This window comes from Eucyclogobius newberryi, unplaced genomic scaffold (genome assembly GCF_026437365.1).
Source record: "Eucyclogobius newberryi isolate DKJ021-1_F unplaced genomic scaffold, fEucNew1.0.hap1 SCAF_8, whole genome shotgun sequence".
Classification (NCBI taxonomy): Eukaryota; Metazoa; Chordata; class Actinopteri; order Gobiiformes; family Gobiidae; genus Eucyclogobius; species Eucyclogobius newberryi.
The window spans coordinates 1,303,377-1,323,678 of NW_027316500.1; the positions used below are offsets into that span (position 1 = coordinate 1,303,377).

General features: G+C 45.2%; 1 protein-coding gene across 1 annotated transcript; it reads right to left on the bottom strand.

Moving 5' to 3' along the window:
• Positions 1-229: 229 nt before the first annotated feature.
• Positions 230-18,330, bottom strand: cyp26c1 (cytochrome P450, family 26, subfamily C, polypeptide 1). The gene is made up of 6 exons (XM_072437376.1): positions 18,117-18,330; positions 17,416-17,640; positions 13,483-13,758; positions 1,994-2,152; positions 953-1,348; positions 230-874 (listed from the first exon to the last, which is right to left on the bottom strand). Exons 1-6 carry the CDS (start codon positions 18,315-18,317, stop codon positions 530-532), a joined length of 1,602 nt encoding a protein of 533 aa, XP_072293477.1. The 5' UTR covers positions 18,318-18,330; the 3' UTR covers positions 230-529.
• Positions 18,331-20,302: the final 1,972 nt, after the last annotated feature.

Below are 20,302 nucleotides of genomic sequence, written 5' to 3' on the forward strand. Positions count from 1 at the left end.
ATAGTTTGCAGAAAGGCTTGCGTTTAAAGTTGTCTGCAGTCTGTTATCCAGGAACGCTGACTCTTATCTTTTAATAAGTTAAATGCATTTACGGAGAAAGTCTTTTTAGAGGCTTGCTCCAATGGAATCAGACAAACTTTACGTCAAACTGAATTTGAGGTGCATTCAAAATGATTCTGATGGAGAAGAAATCATGATAGAGTAGGACATGCCACAGACAGTGACAAGACACATGAAGAATGTGTAGATGTCATCCAGTCGCAGACCTACTTCACGCCAACTGGATTTCAGGTGCAGTGGAATTGTTTCTGATCGAGAAGGCCACAAAAGAGTGATCGGTGAAGGCAGGCAGGTGTATCTGAATTTCATCAGCAGTGAAACCGGTTCTGATGGAGAGGATGTCTCTAGACATGAAACAGACAGGATCAGCAAACTTGCTCAACTCATTAACTATAATTTGTAGATGTCCTTTATCTCGAGTCAGTAACCAACATCTTGTCCAAAGTGTTCGAGAACATGAGTCTGTTGTCTAAAGGATGTTGTTGTATCTGAATTTGACGTGCAGTCCGTTGACCGGGTGCACGATTGGAACAGTCTGCATCTTGGGGAAGTCCTCTGTGGCCAGTGTCCATGAGCTGGTTCCAATCAGCTCCACCGCCAAAGTCTTTAGGATGATCTGAGCCAGCTCTTTGCCCACGCAGCTACGCACTCCGCCTCCAAACGGAACATAACTGAAGCGCGACGCCCGGTTCTCCTCCCGCTCCGAACCAAATCTGTCTGGGTCAAACTGTTCTGGACTATGGAAGACGCCAGCGGTTTCATGGGTGTCACGGATGCTGTACATGACGCTCCAGCCTTTGGGGATCTGGTAGCCCTGAGAAGGAGGACAAAGATGGGTGAACACGTCTGAAAACACTGAAAAATAAACATTGGCTGTGAAAGAGCAACTTACGTCCAGCTCAAATGTCTGCAGGGCCGTGCGGTACCCCCCAGACACTGGTGGTAGGTACCTCAGCACCTCTTTGACCATACAGTCCATGTAGCGCAATTGGCTGAGCTTTTCCAGGCTCAGGTGGGGGATGTGGGAGCGGGGCATCTCGTGGAGCTCAGGTCGCGGCTGCTGACTCCCTCCATTCAGAAGGTGCGTGCTCTCTGATGTGTCCTCTGTCTCTGTGGTCATGCTGACTGGACAGCTCCCCTGGTGGGTTTCGTACCCCAGCCCTTCAGCTTCCAGCTCAGCCCGGGCACGCTCCACTACAGCAGGGTGTCGGAGGAGCTGCAGGATGAGGGATGTAGAGGCGCTGGCTGTGGTGGAGTGGGCCGCAAAGATCAACTCCACTGCTGTCTCCTAAATGAACAGAAAAAGTGAGAAGTTGAGTACACTTTATTGTCCCTGTAGGAAAATATGCCAGCCAGATGCAGAAATTGTAGCACAAAACCTGGCCATACCCACCGTGGAGGTCTGAGGTTTGTGAGATCAACATCTTTCTAGTATGCTTACTTTGAATTTAGGAACTAAACCAAACTATGTCCAACATCAAAATTGGGATTAACTCAGGACTAAACCTGGACTAGAACAAGACTAGGCAAAATAACAGATTAAGTCAATTTGCTTAATCTTTTTCTCTATTTTTGAGCAATTACCAAGTTTCTTTCTGGTTATATCAAATATTTTTCAAAGTCCTGCAAGGCAAGGATTGTGATACTGTTGTGATTTTGAGCTCTACATAAACAATTTGAATTTAATTTGATAAAATTAGGGAACCAGATCTAAAAGGAGAAATGATCTGCACCAGGTCTGAACCAGATTAAAATTTTAGCAACCTAATCTAAAACAGGACTAGCTATAATCTGGAAATAAATCAGGGATGAAATCAGGCCTGTATGAATCCAAAGTTTAAAGATGAAAATGATAGGTACCATAGGTACCATAGGTAAACCATGACTAAATCAGTTCTCAGCTGGATCTAAACCAGGTTTAAACAGTCATTACCTTGAGCTCCTGTATGCTGAGCGTCTGGCCGTGCTCTTTGGCGCTGGAGAGCATGTAGTCAAAAGCATCGTTGTACTCATCCGCTGTCTGTGGACATTCCGTTTTCTCCTCAATGATCTTCTCCATGTTGGCATGGAGGATCTCTCTGGCCTTTATGCCCTGGACAAAAATAGTGTACTATTTTACAACTTTAAAGGATGAATATTTTGCTTTTTTTTAATGATTGGCCTTCGAACAAAACATTACAAAAAAAAAGAATAATGAAGGCACTGAAAACCACAACTTTCTAAACAAAATAATCCTTCATGTACTGGCAGGGGAGGGAATCACAACAAAATTAAGCTATCTTGCCCCGATATACTTATGCAGACACGCAGTTGTAATGAATATGATTTGACGACATAAATAATCAGAGCAAGTCTGATTATTTATCAGTATTTTGTGAGGCTCAGAGGAACCTGAAAAGGGTTTGAAATGAAATTATTGAAACACGTTTTAATAAATTGTGTTCTCTGCCGCTGCTGATGAGGATGAGTGTGTTATAAGCTCATGTTCTGAAGATGGACCAGTAGCTCACACTCCATCACCAATGCAATGTTTGACACTTGCACCAGGCAAAGGATGAGTGTATTATTGTGACAGTGAGACTTGTGTGTGGTGGCTACAGGAATAGATAAATGCCACTGAGCATGACTGAGGGATAAATAAGCAGTAAAACAAGTGGCTGAGTTTGAGTTCAAATCTCACAACACCACAGTACTGCTTTGTCTCTGGGTAAAACCCTTCACCCACCTGTGCCAATGTTTGCATGTTTCTGTTTTCTGTTTGTTTGTCTGATTATGGTGGTTGGGATGGCCTTGTTGGTGCTTCGTACATTCTAAGCGGAATTTCATCCTCCCTCGGTTCACTCTCAGTCAACGTGAAGCCGCATGTCAGAAAATGTGGGTGTGCTTGTTGACTCAGACTCAGATTTAAAAAGCGCACTGTAGAGGCGAAGTTGGTCCACAATACTTCAGTTTTAAGGGTTTCCCAGTGCATTTTTCCAAAGAAAAGTCCAAAATATTGTGATAAAGAATCTTTATTGGCCCATATAATCAGGAACCAATATACCATATTTTCCGCACGAAAAGGCGCACTGGATTATAAAGCGCACTGGATAATTGTTCATATATAAAGCGCACCGGACTATAAAGCGCATTAAACGAAACAAAAAAGACGGATAAGTCAGTCAGTTGAGCTTTATTAAACGCGTTCAACTCATTCAGATTGTCATTGTTCAAATGTTAATGAGCGTATTTACAACAACTCCCAGCCTCGTTCAGTTATAACACGTAAAATACAACACAATACGCTCACTTTTTCAGTTCATTCCTCGTCCACAAATCCCTCAAATTCTTCATCTTCAGTGTCTGAGTTTAACAGTCGGGCTGGATGCCGTACATCCCACATCTCCGGATCCATCTCGTCATTATCCGAGTGTCGCCGCAGTAACCTTCTGATGATTCCGGCCTTCGTGAAAGCTCGGGCCACAGTTGACTGGTACTTGAGCCCAGAGTTTAAAGTCCGCGTCGTAAGCGTGTCTCTTGTGATCCATGGTCTCTTGGCAGGAGCCATCTTGGGGTCCTTAATTCGGGGTCCTTTATTTAGGTGTCTGCGTTGTTCCTGACGTATAATGTAGTTTACATTTTGACAGAGCGCCGCGAGCACCGTGTGTAGCAGTAGACTTCTGTTCCCAGAATGCTTTGTATACATGTTGATGGGACTTCCGGTTAATGAGCACCGTAAATGTGCTTCTAGACGTGCATCCGAGTCTCTCGTGTCCCGAGTCTTCTTTATACACTGTGTACCACACAAAATTGCTTTGAGGTCAGTAAGAACAACCAGAAATTAAAGCCGCGGTAGCGGCGATGATGGCTCTCGCCACCCGCGCAACCGCCTTCCCGCGCGACCGTGTTTTGATCGCGATTGCCCTGACACTGCATTCTCTTAGACTTTATTCTTTAGACTTTATTCTTTAGACTTTATTCTTTAAACCCCCTCCTCCCTGTACCTCCATCACCTAGCAACAAAGACCCGCCGCTAATGCTGATGCTAACGCTAATGCTAAGACCACGGCACGAGAGGAAATGTTCCATCAAAATAAAAGAGGAAGTGAAGGCATTCATTGCGCCCCTGCTGGCCAATTGTGAAAATACACAATATCTGTAATGCACTTTTTTTCATGGCGTCTCAAGGAGAATATAATCCATGAGTTTCAAACAAATCAGACAATGTTGAGTTTTTCACACAATGTATAGGGGGCGCTATAGAGTAAATTTGTTACATGGCTATTAATTATTTCCAATCAGATCATAAAAACGCATTAGTGAGTGAAATATGAGCTCCGTAGATCATTTCCAATAGACGTGACTTGTCCTTGAAAAAACTGGAAATTAAGCCTTTTTTGAGGAATAAACATTTTTTGGAATATTTATTACATTTCACTTTAGATGCAAAAAGTGTTGTTTTGAGCTCAATCCGACACGTCTATGTCCCCATGTGGGACTTTTCATCAATGTTCAGGGGGTCAAAAATGCCCCAGATGTGGCAAAATGACCATGAATAAAAATAATAAGAAGAAACCTGGCAAGAACAAAGACTCGTCGCATTCCATTCCATGGAATGGCTCGAGCCAATAATCCTCTAAGCCTTCCCCATGCCGCCATGGGGTGGAAATATGTTGTTGTTGTTGTTGTTGTTTTATGGCGGTTGGCATCCAATTGTTGCATTACCGCCAGACTTTATTCCTCAGACTTTTCGTAGTCCTCAGACTGTCGTATTCCGTAAAAGAACTCCTTCCATTGTTGTTGTTGTTGTTGTTGTTGTTGTTGTTTTATGGCGGTTGGCATCCAAGTGTTGCATTACCGCCAGACTTTATTCCTCAGACTTTGTCGTAGTTGTTGTTGTTGTTGTTGTTTTATGGCGGTTGGCATCCGAGTGTTGCATTACCGCCAGACTTTATTCCTCAGACGTTTCGTAGTCCTCAGTTGTTGTTGTTGTTGTTGTTGTTTTATGGCGGTTGGCATCCGAGTGTTGCATTACCGCCAGACTTTAATCCTCAGACGTTTCGTAGTCCTCAGACTCTGTCGTAGTCCGTAAAAGTACTCCTCCCATTGCTTTGGCGTACAAAGCCCATGAGGTCATGATGTGTTTTTGTGACTAGAATAGTTGTTGTGTCAGAGACCAACCGGCTTTATTCCAGGGAGACTCCTCTTCACCTTCCTCGCCCTCTTTGACGTTCGGTTAGAAGCCCTTCTTCCATCACTTTGGCGTTTCTAGGCCCACGAAGTCCAAGCGCGTTAGAACATCCTCTTGCTCCTCATCCTCGGCTCAGTCTCCAACACCCCCCACCTCTATAAACGTTTACCCAGCCCTGTGCTACATAAGTAAGCAACCACAGCCTGACACAAACCCTGTGACTGGATCGCCAGAACGTTCCGCAGATTGAACTCCCGCCCATTATTCCGAAACCACAAGGCCAACCCGGCCCTTTCCCTATCATAAGCCTCACAGCAAATCAGCACATGCTCGACAGTCTCTGGCACCCGACAGTGACCACACAGACCGGTCGGATGTTTGCCTATCCTACTCAGTGACCAATTGAGTCCAGTATGGCCAATCCTCATGCGGGCGAAGGCCCTTTCCTCCCACGCGTTCCTGCCCATAGACCCGCAAGGACCCACACTACCCTGTATGTGATAGAGATGCCGTCCAGTAACACAGTGGCTCCAAAATTCCTGCCAAAGGCCGACCACATGACTCTTGATAACGGGCTTGATTTCAGACTTGCCCAACTCAACCGCTACATCAATTGATGGCCGCCGAAGGGAACGTTTAGCCAGTGCATCAGCCATTTCGTTACCATCCACCCCCACATGCGCAGGGACCCAAATGAAGGAAACCCTCACATCCTTCCTGGACAGGGAGAGCATCAGACAGAAGATGCCATTCAACACATCCTGTCTGCAATCCGATTTCCCAGATTTAATGCTTTGCAATGCAGAAAGGCTGTCAGAGGCCACCACAATGCCGCAACACTGCAAAGCAGATTCCGCCCATTCCAACGCCAACCGTATCGCTATAAGTTCCGACGTGAAAACAGAAAGGCGATCTGTCAACCTCTTCTTGACCGCTAGCCCCAGGTCAGGCACAAAATAAGCGGCGCCAGTACGCCCACTCTCAGGATCCCTAGACCCGTCGGTATAAATAAACACATCACCTGAGTGCTTATCGATGATCGCTTGAACGGCAAACTGCGGTGCCCTCCCAGCGACTCCTCTAAGCTTGCCATGCAAGCTAACATCAACAGGAGCCGGGACAAACTTCCACGGAGCTATAGCAGACAAAGCCACCGACGGGCTCACACGCAGATCACCAACCCCCGCAAGCCGCGCCTTCGCATTTCCTACCTGGCTGAAAACCATACCGCCAGCCTCACTCTGCCCCCCATCAACCCTGAGAAAGTCCCTCACCGGGTGAGAGCTCGTATGACCTTGCACATTCACCCAGTAAGCTAACAGAAGTTCTAGCCTCCGGAGCCGTAACGGCAATTCCCCCAACTCAACCTGCAGCGCCGAGACAGGGGAGGTCCTAAAAGCCCTACAGCAGATGCGCAAGGCCTGGGCTTGCTCCACATCAAGCTTCTTTAAGTTAGTCTCTGGGTGGAAATATGCTCTCCCTGTCCAGGAAGGATGTGAGGGTTTCCTTCATTTGGGTCCCTGCGCATGTGGGGGTGGATGGTAACGAAATGGCTGATGCACTGGCTAAACGTTCCCTTCGGCGGCCATCAATTGATGTGGCGGTTGAGTTAAGCAAATCTGAAATCAAGCCTGTTATCAAGAGTCATGTGGTCGGCCTTTGGCAGGAATTTTGGAGCCACTGTGTTACTGGACGGCATCTCTATCACATACAGGGTAGTGTGGGTCCTTGCGGGTCTGTGGGCAGGAACGCGTGGGAGGAAAGGGCCTTCGCCCGCATGAGGATTGGCCATACTGGACTCAATTGGTCACTGAGTAGGATAGGCAAACATCCGACCGGTCTGTGTGGTCACTGTCGGGTGCCAGAGACTGTCGAGCATGTGCTGATTTGCTGTGAGGCTTATGATAGGGAAAGGGCCGGGTTGGCCTTGTGGTTTCGGAATAATGGGCGGGAGTTCAATCTGCGGAACGTTCTGGCGATCCAGTCACAGGGTTTGTGTCAGGCTGTGGTTGCTTACTTATGTAGCACAGGGCTGGGTAAACGTTTATAGAGGTGGGGGGTGTTGGAGACTGAGCCGAGGATGAGGAGCAAGAGGATGTTCTAACGCGCTTGGACTTCATGGGCCTAGAAACGCCAAAGTGATGGAAGAAGGACTTCTAAAGGATAAAACGACAAAGACGTCCCATGACCTCATGGGCTTTGTAAAACAACAAAGACGTCCCATGATCTCATGGGCTTTGTACTTCCAAAGCACCGAGCGTCAAAGGGGGCGAGGAGGGTGAAGAGGAGTCTCCCTGGAGTAAAGCCGGTTGGTCTCTGACACAACAACTATTCTAGTCACAAAAACACATCATGACCTCATGGGCTTTGTAACGCCAAAGCGATGGGAGGAGTACTTTTACGGACTACGACAGAGTCTGAGGACTACGAAACGTCTGAGGAATAAAGTCTGGCGGTAATGCAACACTCGGATGCCAACCGCCATAAAACAACAACAACAACAACAATATGTTGTTGTTGTTGTTGTTGTTGTTTTATGGCGGTTGGCATCCAAGTGTTGCATTACCGCCAGACTTTATTCCTCAGACTTTGTCGTAGTCCTCAGACTCTGTCGTAGTCCGTAAAAGTACTCCTTCCATTGCTTTGGTGTTACAAAGCCCATGAGGTCATGATATGTCTTTGTGACTAGAATAGTTGTTGTTTCAGAGACCAACCGGCTTTATTCCAGGGAGACTCTTCTTCATCTTCCTCTCCTTCTTTGACGTTCGGTGCTTCCACCGTACAGCGTTAGGCTTCATTCTATAGGCTTTAATATGTCCACTGATGTCGCTGCTTGGTAGCCGTGCGTCTACGAGACTGGGCGAGGACAGGAGACCACCCCCACCCCCATCTCGTCACTCTGATCACTCTGACTCCCCACAAGCAGACCCCCATCACTCCGACTCCCATTTAGCGCCTTTAGCCTGTTTTCTATATCTGCCCAATCAAGCTCCTTTGTTCCAAGGAATCTCCCTGCAGCTTTAGCAATGATCCTGATCCTTTCAGTTCTGCTTTGAGTCTGAGCAGCACAGTTTACAACATCCACCATAAAGAGTACAAAATCCTCTCTATCCACAACCAGGGTATTCTCATTAATTCTGGAACCTGCACACTTGGGACCTCCACTCTTGAAACCTTCACACTTCTTGGGAGCCACGCTGGCCTTTCTCATTTCGCCCTGGCTGGGAGCAACGCTGGCTCCTCTCTCTGTATTTACTCTAAACTCGTTACTTGAAACTTTCTTGACTGCATCTGCATAGGATATACCTTGAGAGACCTTTATTTTCTGCACCTCAGCAGCTCTTTTGCTAAACCTGCATCCCCCGAAGGCAGAGCTATGTTCTTCCCCACAGTTACAGCACTTCAGTTTTGCACCCACGTCACACTTCCCATACTCGTGGTCTCCTGCACATTTACCACATCTTTGCTTCCCTCTACAGACCGCTGCAATATGCCCAAAGCGCTGGCACTTAAAGCAACGCAGGGGCGGCGGAACATATGGCCTGACGCTATAGCACATGTACCCAATGAACACCTTACTAGGCAGGCACCTCCCTTCAAGTGTTACCATTACCGACAAGCTGTCACATCTTACCCCAAACCGGGTCACCTTCAAACGCCTAGCGTCCACCACCGTAACTCCAGTCAAATTCTCCTTAACTTCATCCACAGACGTCGCCGTAGGGACACCTACGATAACTCCTCTGACCGTGTTTCTTTCAGCATCAGACACAAGAATGTCCTTTCCACCCAGACGTTTAGCTCCAATCGCCTTCCGTTGCTGAGCCGCGTCCTTGCACACGACCAGCAGCGAGCCATCTCTAAGGACACTCGCACTCTTGATCACTCCCACAGCTACAGTTAGGCTCTTTGACAATGCCACTGAATTCCACTCCTTAAAGGATGCACTATCCTGTGCAAGCTTTATGATCACCTTACAGTCTCTGCTCTCACCCCGGATATCAATAGCTTCAGCCTCATCCTGCTGCTCATTCCCAGAACCCTCGGACGAGCTAAGGGACTTTTTACGTTTCCGGGCACGTGCAGGCAGAAAAGGCTGCTCCTCCACGCCGTCCAGAACGTCTTCCATCCCCGATCCACTCTCCTCCGCCATCTCCCGTCTCTCCAGACCGGGTGTTGAGCAAGGTGGAAATATATTGAGCGCACTGGATTATAAAGCGCACGGACGGTTTTTGAGGAAATTAAAGGCTTTAAAGTGCGCTTTATAGTACGGAAAGTACGGTAACATAAACAACACAATTCCACAATGAAGCCTGAAGAATAAAGCTGTACGATGGAAGCACCGAACGTCAAAGAAGGAGAGGAAGATGAAGAAGAGTCTCCCTGGAATAAAGCCGGGTGTTGTTGTTGTTGTTGTTGTTGTTGTTGTTTTATGGCGGTTGGCATCCAATTGTTGCATTACCGCCAGACTTTATTCCTCAGACTTTTCGTAGTCCTCAGACTGTCATAGTCCGTAAAAGTACTCCTTCCATTGCTTTGGTGTTACAAAGCCCATGAGGTCATGATATGTCTTTGTGACCGGCTTTATTCCAGGGAGACTCTTCTTCATCTTCCTCTCCCTCTTTGACGTTCGGTGCTTTGGAAGTACAAAGCCCATGAGGTCATGGGACGTCTTTGTTGTTTTACAAAGCCCATGAGGTCATGGGACGTCTTTGTCGTTTTATCCTTTAGAAGTCCTTCTTCCATCACTTTGGTGTTTCGGCTTTAGTCCAGGGAGACTCTTCTTCACCTTCCTCGCCCTCTTTGACGTTCGGTGCTTTGGAAGTACAAAGCCCATGAGGTCATGGGACGTCTTTGTCGTTTCCTCAGACTGTCGTAGTCTGTAAAAGTACTCCTTCCATTGCTTTGGTGTTACAAAGCCCATGAGGTCATGATATGTCTTTGTGACTAGAATAGTTGTTGTTGTTTCAGAGACCAACCGGCTTCATTCCAGGGAGACTCCTCCTCATCCTCCCCTCCCTCCTTGACGCTCGGTGCCTCCACCGTACAGCTTCATTCCTTAGGCTTCACTCTATAGGCCTCAATATTTCCACCGATGTCGCTGCCTGGCAGCCGTGCGTCCACGAGACCGGACGAGGACAGGAGACCACCCCCACCCCCACCCCGCCACTCCGACCACCCCGACTCCCCAAAAGCCGGGTGTTGTCTCTGAAACAACAACAACTATTCTAGTCACAAAGACATATCATGACCTCATGGGCTTTGTAACACCAAAGCAATGGAAGGAGTACTTTTACGGACTACGACAGAGTCTGAGGACTACGACAAAGTCTGAGGAATAAAGTCTGGCGGTAATGCAACACTTGGATGCCAACCGCCATAAAACAACAACAACAACAACAACAACAACAACAAACAGGTGGTTCAGGCACAGTAAGAAACAGTGTACCTTTCAACCTAGCAGCACCTATGCAACCCTGTTTCTGCCCCTTTTATTTCATAATACACACAGACACATAAAGCCCACATCTCCACCTAGAGGCTAGGAGAGAGGTACATTTTGTCTTCTTCACATCGGCCCCTTAATTGTGTGCGACAATTAGGAACACAACGATTATAAATCACAAATAAATGTTGCAAAAAACAAATGAAACACATTTGTCTATTAGCTCTTAAAAAGGACTTATTGACTGAGTATGTGTCCATTATCCAGAGTTCAATAATCAATGCAATAATTAACAATAATTAATAATAAATAACCTTAAAATGTTCCACCTTATGGCTCAAACATTTTCACTGGTTTCACATAAACAAGAATGGCCTTTTTCCACTTTCACATTTTGCACATAGCACTCAGGTTCTGTCTCTGAGTCTTCAATTCCAGAATCCAGCAGGCCCAGTCTCGGACGGCCCCTAGACACCTGGTGCAGAACCATCTCTTGGACTCCCATCATTTTTCTTGCAATGTCCTTCATTCGAGGGGTATTTGAAGATTTTTCTGGTGAGGTTGGTTGTTTGTTTCTTTAACAAACTCAACTGGATTCCTGAGAAGATTTGGACTTTTTAGAAGATTTTAGGACTGTCTATTTAGCTTCAGTAGCAGCAAGCTGTGTTTCCATTCAAGTAATTCAAGCTGATGTCTGACAAATCGTTGTTGCTCTTCTATTTTGTTTCCTTTAAAGAAAAGAAATAAGACAAACACACTCAGCTTCTGCCTTTACTGCATGTAAGCAGATGGTTTTACAGTGCAGTGTCCTTTCCCAGTAATTCTCAAACCACACAAAGAGTTCAGTTTAATAGAATGCCCATCCATAGTTACGTAGACCATGTGCACAAGTCTCTGATTTTACAGCTTACTTTCCGTGAAAGCAATCCTCGCTCCATACGCACCAACAGCATTGTGTGCGCACCGCTTTCCGCTCCTCTGTGCCCCATGCAGGTGTTTTTTTGCTCCACAACACACGTCTTCCACGGGGCGTCTTTCCTGTGCTGTCCACGATCTCACGCTCCCCTGCACTTCATGTGGTTCTTTGGTCCCCCACCACACCACGTCGCTCCAAACAGCTCCACGGGGATCCACGACAGGCCATCGCTCACCAACACATGTAGCTGGGTGAGAACTGCCCAATATAGCCAAGGTCCCCCACTTGTCGGGTAAACAGAGGTTTGTTGTTTCTTACTTAATGTTCTGGCTCCTAATGAGCCATCCACAGGTTGTTTTGTGTTGTGGGCACATTTATATGCCTTTCTGTTTTTGTTTGGAAGAAGTTCTGAATTTTACGTTTTTATTTTGGTGAACCGGAAGTTGCCTTGTTCCTCACTTCCTGTTAAAAGCTAGCACAAACGATAGCTGAAGTCAAGCACACTACCACGCTGAGTCCTGAGCCAGCAATTTGTGTGTTTAGCGCCGCATGTTAGCATTACCATGTTAGCGCCGTATGCTAGCGTTAGCATTAGTGCCGTATGCTAGCGTTAGCATGTTAGCTCACATTCACTGTGAACATTATAGTTGTGAGTCTTGATTGTATTGTATTTCTATATGTCAGCTCATACACTATGTTATGTTTCTTGTTACAGTTTTACTATTCATTTTCATCCTCCATGCCAATTAAACCCAGTTAAAGGAACAATGGTGTGGTTTTTGGAGATGATGGTTATCTACCTGTCAAGCTGAGTGCGAGGGCAGGACACTTAATGTAGAGGCGAAGTCAGTCCATGATATTCTCCTCCCGGCTGCGAAGTTTTAAGGGTTTCCCCAACGCGTGTTTCCAAAGACCAGTCCAAAACATTGTAATAAAGGGTCTTTATTGGCCCCTAAAGCCATAAATCCATTTAACATAAATAACATAATTCCACAAACAGGTAGTTCAGCCACCGCCTGGTGGCTGGGCGCTCCCTTAGATATAGGGTTAGGAACTCGGAGTAGAGCCGCTGCTCCTACACGTCGAGAGGAGCCAGCTGAGGTGGCTCGGGCATCTGTTCCTGATGCCTCCTGGGAGCCTCCCTGGGGAGGTGTTTAGGGGATGTCCCACCGGGAAGAGGCCCTGGGGAAGACCCAGGACACGCTGGAGGGACTATGTCTCTGTGCTGGCCTGGGAACGCCTCGGGATCCCCCCGGAGGAGTTGGAAGAAGTGTCTGTGGAGAAGGAAGTCTGGGAGTCCCTGCTTGGACTGCTGTCCCCGCGATCCGGCCCCGGAAGCGGAATAAAATGGATGGATGGATGGTAGTTCAGGCATGGTAAGAAAGTACGCTGTTTCTTTCAGTGTACCTCTCAATGTCTATAGCATGTTTAACTCAAGAGCTCCACGGCATCTTTGCTCTGTTCTGCCGTGTCTTTGGTTTTGTCCGGGTCTTTGGTTTGTTCTACCATGTGGAGCAAAGCTGAGCAGCTCTCCACCAATTCTCGCACATAAATATCGACCACATAAGGATTTAATGTGTAAATTTAACCAGGTAATATCAGCTCTGCTGCTGTACTTTCTGCATTCTTCCTTGTAAAGCCTCTTGCGTAATCTAACCGAGCGTGTTCAGTCAAAAGAATTGTTAATAATTATTGCATACATTTTCTAATTGCATGAGTTGGCTCTTTGACAGCCCTATGAATAAATTAAGGCATGTATGTTTTTGTTTAAGTGTGACAGAAATGTCTAAAAAGTGCATTCAAGCATCACAATAAAACCTCATGGCAACACTGATCTAAACAAGGATGCGCGCCCTCTAGAGGAGCACACGCGTCCTGCAGATGCTGTACCTTGCGTAGGCCGCTAAGAGGTGCATCTATGGGCAGTGAGAAGAGGTTGTTCATGAGCTGCTCGAAGGTCTGGGCCAGGTACAGCAGCCGGTCCTCCTCCAGATGCAGTCCCAGGAGCACTTTAATAGCAATGCGGAACGTCAGTGCTTTGGCCGCAGCGTACACGTCCACTGAGCCCTCCGCGCTACACCACTTATGCAGCTCCAGCTTCACCACATCCTGCAGCCGCGGCAGGTATGACTCCAGCGCCCCGCGGCTGAACACTTTCGCCAGGATCTGAGAACGACAACAAAGAGAGAGGTGATTTCTTTCTTCATATGTGGGTTATATCATGGAGTTGCCATCATAACTAGGCACGGGATGATATAGACATTTTCTGTCAATATGATCAACATGATAGTAAAAATACTAAAAATGTGTGACTTAAATAAGAAGAGTAAAGAATAATTTCTCAATATAACTAAGTTCTGTGTTTAAAAACTTAGCATTTTATTATATTATTTTATATATATTTATTAACCTTTATTTAAAGGGACATTGTGCAACTTTTTGAACGTGGAAAATTACCTGTCTGATTACAAAGAAATAGAAAGTTAAAACCATTCTGAACATTGTCCATGAAGATTGACAAGTTTTATGCCATACTGTGGCAAATATATTAAATATCTTAGCCAAAGGAACAACATTTCCATGGAAACAAGCACAAGGAGGCTCCTCAACAAGGCCAAGTACTAATTAAAGCCGCGGCAGCGGCGGTGATGGCTCTCGCCTCCCAGGCAACCGCCTTCCTGCGCGACCGCCTTCCCGCGCGACCGCCTTCCCGCGCGACCGCCTTCCCGCGCGACCGCCTTCCCGCGCGACCGCCTTCCCGCCTGTCCAGAGGCAGGAAAATAAAGAGGAGGAACTACAAAAATGGAGTGAGACTACAAAATGACCCGGGCTACAGAGTGGAAACGCGTCAAAAATCCTACAATCTCCCTCTCTCCCTCCCCCTCTGTCTCTCCCTCTCCCTCTCGAGTTGTGGCAGAAAGAATAAAGTCTTACATGGCTATTAATTATTTCCAATCAGACCATAAAAACACATTAGTGAGTGAAATATGAGCTCCGCAGATCAATTCCAATAGGCCTGACTTGTCCTTGAAAACACTGAAAATTAAGCCTTTTTTGAGGGCGTGTTGCGTGTTGCATGTTGTGGCGGTGCCACTTTGATTAAACATGGCTGACTTCCTGTTTATCATAGAACGATGCTGCCAGGTGTGTTTTACTCATCAAAGGTCACAGGTCAAAGGTAGCTGTCACTGTCCTAAGGTTTCATGTGCCTAGGCCAAAGATTAAGCGTTTTCAACTAGTCAGCACTGTTGAGACGGGCGTTCTCGCAACCTCCATTTTATTGGAGTTCGGGCCGAGCCGATCGCGTCTATGTCCCCATGTGTGACATTCATCAATGTTCAGGGGGTCAAAAATGCCCGAGTTGTGGCAAAATTTTACCACGCAAAACTATAATAATAATAAGAAACCATGGCAAGAACAATGTCTCGTCGCATTCCATTCCACCTGCATGTTTGTCATGCCAGAATTTAAAAAAATAAAATAAATACATTAAATTAAATATTTAAATAAAGCCTTTTATTTTACTTTTAGGTCGTAACCCTAGTTGTTTAGTTTTGTGTGTCCTTAAAATGAAAAGCTTGAAGAAAAAAACCATAAAATACAGCCTCTACATGAAATACATTGTGGAGGGCGTGAGAACAGAGCACACACTGTGGTCAGCTCAGTCTCATCTTATGTGCGGATCTCGTGTTTTGCTGTCAGTCTGTGCCAGTTTTACGCAGACTGGGACAGGGATTTTGGGTGAATGTGATGTGACACTGATTTTCCAAATAGACGTTCTTCTCTAAGCTGAGCACATGAGTCTGCAGGTCCAGTCTGGCCCAGACCGCTCAGTAACAGGTGTCCAACGCAGCGTAAAGAGCTTTAAAGGCCAATTCATACTTCATAAGAAGCAAGACGTTTGTTCGTTTGCCTATAGGGCTGCGAGAGCAAGAACAAGGTTTGTTTTGGCTCTGGCTTCCATACTTCACAAGGGTCACATGATCCCCAACAACTGTTTCACACTGTTACATTATCATCACAGAAGGCTCAATTGAGAAATTGTGGCGAGAGGAGTGTAGTATAAGATACATAATGCTTCATGTTTTATTACAGTCACATTTTCACAGAGAAACAAGCCAAACGTGGAAGTGAATTTAGACGGAGCAAAATGCAATGATAGAGGCGGCGCGCGGACATATGAGAAACGGTCAGCATTGTACAACCCGTCCAAACCTGCCCCACAATGAAATGAGAATTTCTTGTCCCGGCCCAACCCGACCTGTGGGTCAAAACCCAACCGCGCATCACTAGTGTCCGGGCTCTCTCCTCAAATATAAAACCCACACAGATTACTATAAGTCATTTAAGCTAGAGGAAAGCATCTTAAAATGTATAGCTAATGCTAGTTTTGAAGTGCATTAGTTATGAACCAGACCACACCTTCAATTTGCTTCATTCCACCCCATATTTTGGCAAAATCACAGCTCTTGTTTAGAATTGCAAAGCTGCACTGACTACAAGGTGTGACAGGATTAGCTCTGCTGCACCCACGTTAACACTACCTCCAGGGGCAAAATATGGCCCATGCTTTTCTAATCAAAAACTAAATTAATAAGTTTGTAATCTTTTATTTTTTGAGGGGAAAAAAAAGTTAGACAGTGCGGCTTTAACAAGGTAAAAGGAAAAACAGGGTGACCAGGGCCAAAGTGAAACTGTAGCCTGCACCACGTCAGAGGAGGAGACCGTGAGACAGGAGAGACAGGGCGGGACAGGAAAGGACAGATGCAGGAGATACACATGTAAAGAGCCATAAAACGAGCGCTGCTACAAACGAGGCAGACGCTGATGGGCCTGATAACATCAGGACATCACCTGCAGCTCCAGGACTCAAATGTGGAGATTCAAACACCACAGAAGTTTTAGAGGAACAAAAGATAACCATATTTACATACACAAGTCGCCAAAATCAACTGTTTCTATAATGATTAATAGTGATATTTAAATGTAAAGTTATCATGTTCAAATGAAATATTGATTTTACCTGTAAAAAAATTCAAAATATTATTTGTGTGCAACATTTATTATTATTTAGACTTATGGTTTTAGACTTTGATATTGGCTAAATTCACTCCAAATAATATAAATTATACTTATTATTGACTTAAACTTGTGTCTCCTCCATAAGAAACAAAAGCTTTATGTTGATAGATATACTTTATTAATCCCTTTCTGGAAATGAATTTATTGCAACAACCCATTTGTACAAATATGGCAAAACCACATAAGTTCATCCACACTGACTAAAAATGCAAAACCATTAACCCACAGTATATAATATATATATATATATATATATATATATATATATATATATATATATATATATATATATATATATATATATTACTGCAGTTTAACTTTTACTTCCTTAGATTTGAGAGCAGTTTTTTGTACTTTGAACAGCCTTACTTTTTGAACTGGATTGAAAAGTGGAAAGAATTTTCCATATGATTTAAGGAGTCATGAATTCATGTCCTGGCTTTGCGGAAATACAAATATATTCCTAGAATTCACTAGAAAAGAAATTGCAACAGTTGACCAAAGACTATTCACACTTTTCTTTATCAAATTCATTCATTTAATGCTTTAATAGTTCTCACAATTTGTCTGAAAAACGTTTTACTCTTAAAGTACATTTTTAAACCAGTATCTCAAAACTTTTACTATAGTAATTTATGCTGTACTTTTACTTGAGTAATTATTTGGTCCTGTATCTCTACTTTTACTTTGGTAATAGTTTAGGTGAACACAGGCCACTGTCGCCATGACACCACAGCTTACCTTCCTCTTCCTCCTGTGCAGATCTCCGATGGAGTTGACGAGCGTGTTGGGCCCAAGAATGATGCGGGTGCTCTGGGGCCACTGCGTGCACACCAGGCTGTGCTCTCCCAGGAGGATCTTACGAATGTTCTCCGCTCCTGTCACTCGGATCACCGGCTTTCCCAAAAGATGGGTTTTAAAGACGTTTCCATGGCGCTCTCTGCGGGAGATGTGGAAGTTGGACCCCTGTGGAGGGAAATGAAAACTTCAGTTTACACTTCCAGAATTTAGCAGGTTCCAAAAAAGTTCAAAGTTCTCTCAAGAAGGTGTACGTTTGAAAAACGGATGAGTGAGTGTTCCAAAAATACTGTAAACTCACCGAAGTGAAATGTACTTGAATTCAAAGGGAAAAGAAAATTAGCTAATGTACAAATTGATAGTAAAATGAACTCACATCTATTTGAGTAATAGGACTAAATGTGACCTTTCCTGAACATTTTAAGAATCATCTTGAGCTTGTTCAGGACCAAGACCACATGGATATAATAAAAGACAGCACTGGGCCTGATATTTTGTGTGCATTTTTTTGTAATTATGATTGTGATACTGGAATACTATTTCACTATTATATCATTTATTGATATAATACATAAGGTCAATTATAGTGACACTATATCACACGGTGAACTCTAACTGCTTGCTGACTTAGTTGTCCTACTCACCTGGAAGAGCCAGTGGAAGGTCTCGCCCACCAGCGGCCAGCCCATGGAGCCTTTGGGCAGCGGCAGACTGCTGTCCTTATCCCGGGTCACGCTCCAGCGCAGGTTCCACAGCTGCCGGGTCAGAGCCAGCAGTAAGACCGCGGACAGCACAGATGTAAGCGCCGTGACCAGCGCCGACAGCACCGAGAACTGGAACATCATCCCAGCACCTGCACCTGCGAGTGTAGACCCTCTGTTTCTTCTGCGTCCGTCTGAGAAATGACAAACACAACCCGCTACATCACCGAGTGTCTATGGTCTGCACTCCGCCCGCGCGCGCATGAGAGCTCCTCATCCACAACGCACTTCAGCCTTGTGTCCGTGCCCTAAAGGAGCGCGGAGTGTGAGGGGACGTCTCCGAGGCACCGGGAGCATCCCGCGTGAGCGCAGCGCGTGCGTATCCACATGAGGAACTCCCCTCATTCCTGCGCGCGGGGAGCTGTCAACTATTCCAAATAGTTTTAGTTTACATGCGCCTGCTTGTCTCGTGCAGCTTTATGATACAGTTGAGGCTCGCGCCCGCGGCTCCAGGCAGAGCCGTAAATTTAACTTACGAACACACACACACACACACACACACTCACACACACACTCACCTAGGGTCTTGGAGGGTCCTGTCCGGAGCGCGAGGAGCTCCTCGTGTTAAGCGCAGTAACTGCAAATGTTGCTCTGAGCCCGGGTTTTATACCCGCGCCTCAGACCGTGATCCACCTTCGGGATGACGTGTTGAATATGTTAAAGAGGCAAGTGGCCGCGCACAGACAGACGCGGCGGTGCGCCCTGAGCCGCTCTGTGTGTACGTACAATGTGTGCGTCATGTGTGCGTGAGGGAGCGTGGGACGTGGGGATGGAGCACGCGCTCAGGTAGCCAATCAGCGGCGGCCTCGTGAGATGTGAGCCCCGGCACCGGCCTCTGTCCTGCGGAGGAGCGGCACAGGCTCGCGTGCTCTGTGCGCGCGGCACGGGCACAAGACACTGCCGCGGGTTTGGTGTGACTTTAACTTTATGACACAGGTCACGCGGGGTGAGACAAAAGTGCACACGGAGCTGCTGTTTAGCTCACAAGAAAATGTGCCAAGAGCAACGCCCATCATTTGACTCTTCTGTTTCGCAGGGTCACGTTTTTCATGCGTTTCCAAGTTTTGCACAAAAAATGAAAAAATGAAGGCCTTTCAAAGCGTCACGCGCGGCCTGCTCGCGGACCGGACAGTGGCGGTTACGCTCGCTGCCACAGGCGGTGAATTATGGGAAAGTGTTGGTTTGGCCTCTAGTTTTCTAGCTGCGGCCTAAACCTTGTCACGAACGTGCTTAATTAGTCCCAGACCTCCCTCAGTTTCCCCCGTGATAAGGCCGCGTCTACGTCCACGCAAAGGCCGCGCTCCTCCAGACGGAGACGGGAGGCGATATTTAAAATCTGTACTTTTCACATCTTATTTAGTGATTTAATACATTTGATTAAATATCACGAGCTATCTTTCAATTTTGTGTGTGTGTGTGTGTGTGTGTATGTATATGTATATGTATATATATATATATATATATATATATATATATATATATATATATATATATATATATATATATATATATATATATATATATAATATTTACATATTTATTTATCATTATATGAGATGTTTAATTATTACTTTCTATTGTATTACATTCTTGGCCGTCATTAGTTAATAGATTAATAATGAAAATAATTGTTATTGTTATTATTATTGTTATCAATAATATAATCTTATCTTATCTTATTATTTTTTAATGGTTACTTCTCAGAAGGATTATATACTGGTTTTAATTTCCTCAAGCAAACTCTAAACAAATAATTGCATATTTATAGCAACAAAAATCTAGTTAAATTTAGAGTAAATAAAAAGAACAAAATCAATATATAATCAATCATTAATAATACAACGAATTAAACATTGCTGAATATATTTTGTGAATATTGTAATATCACCGAGCAATACAATAAGTTCAGTTATTTGGAGCCAACAAATGACTACAGTGTTTTATCTTCATCTGGAATGTGGTTTATATTGTAGATAGTCATTTGAATATTCTGTTATGTTGTTTTTAAAAATTAATCCATATATTGACACAAACCACTGGCATTTCCATGAACATATATTTTGTGACAA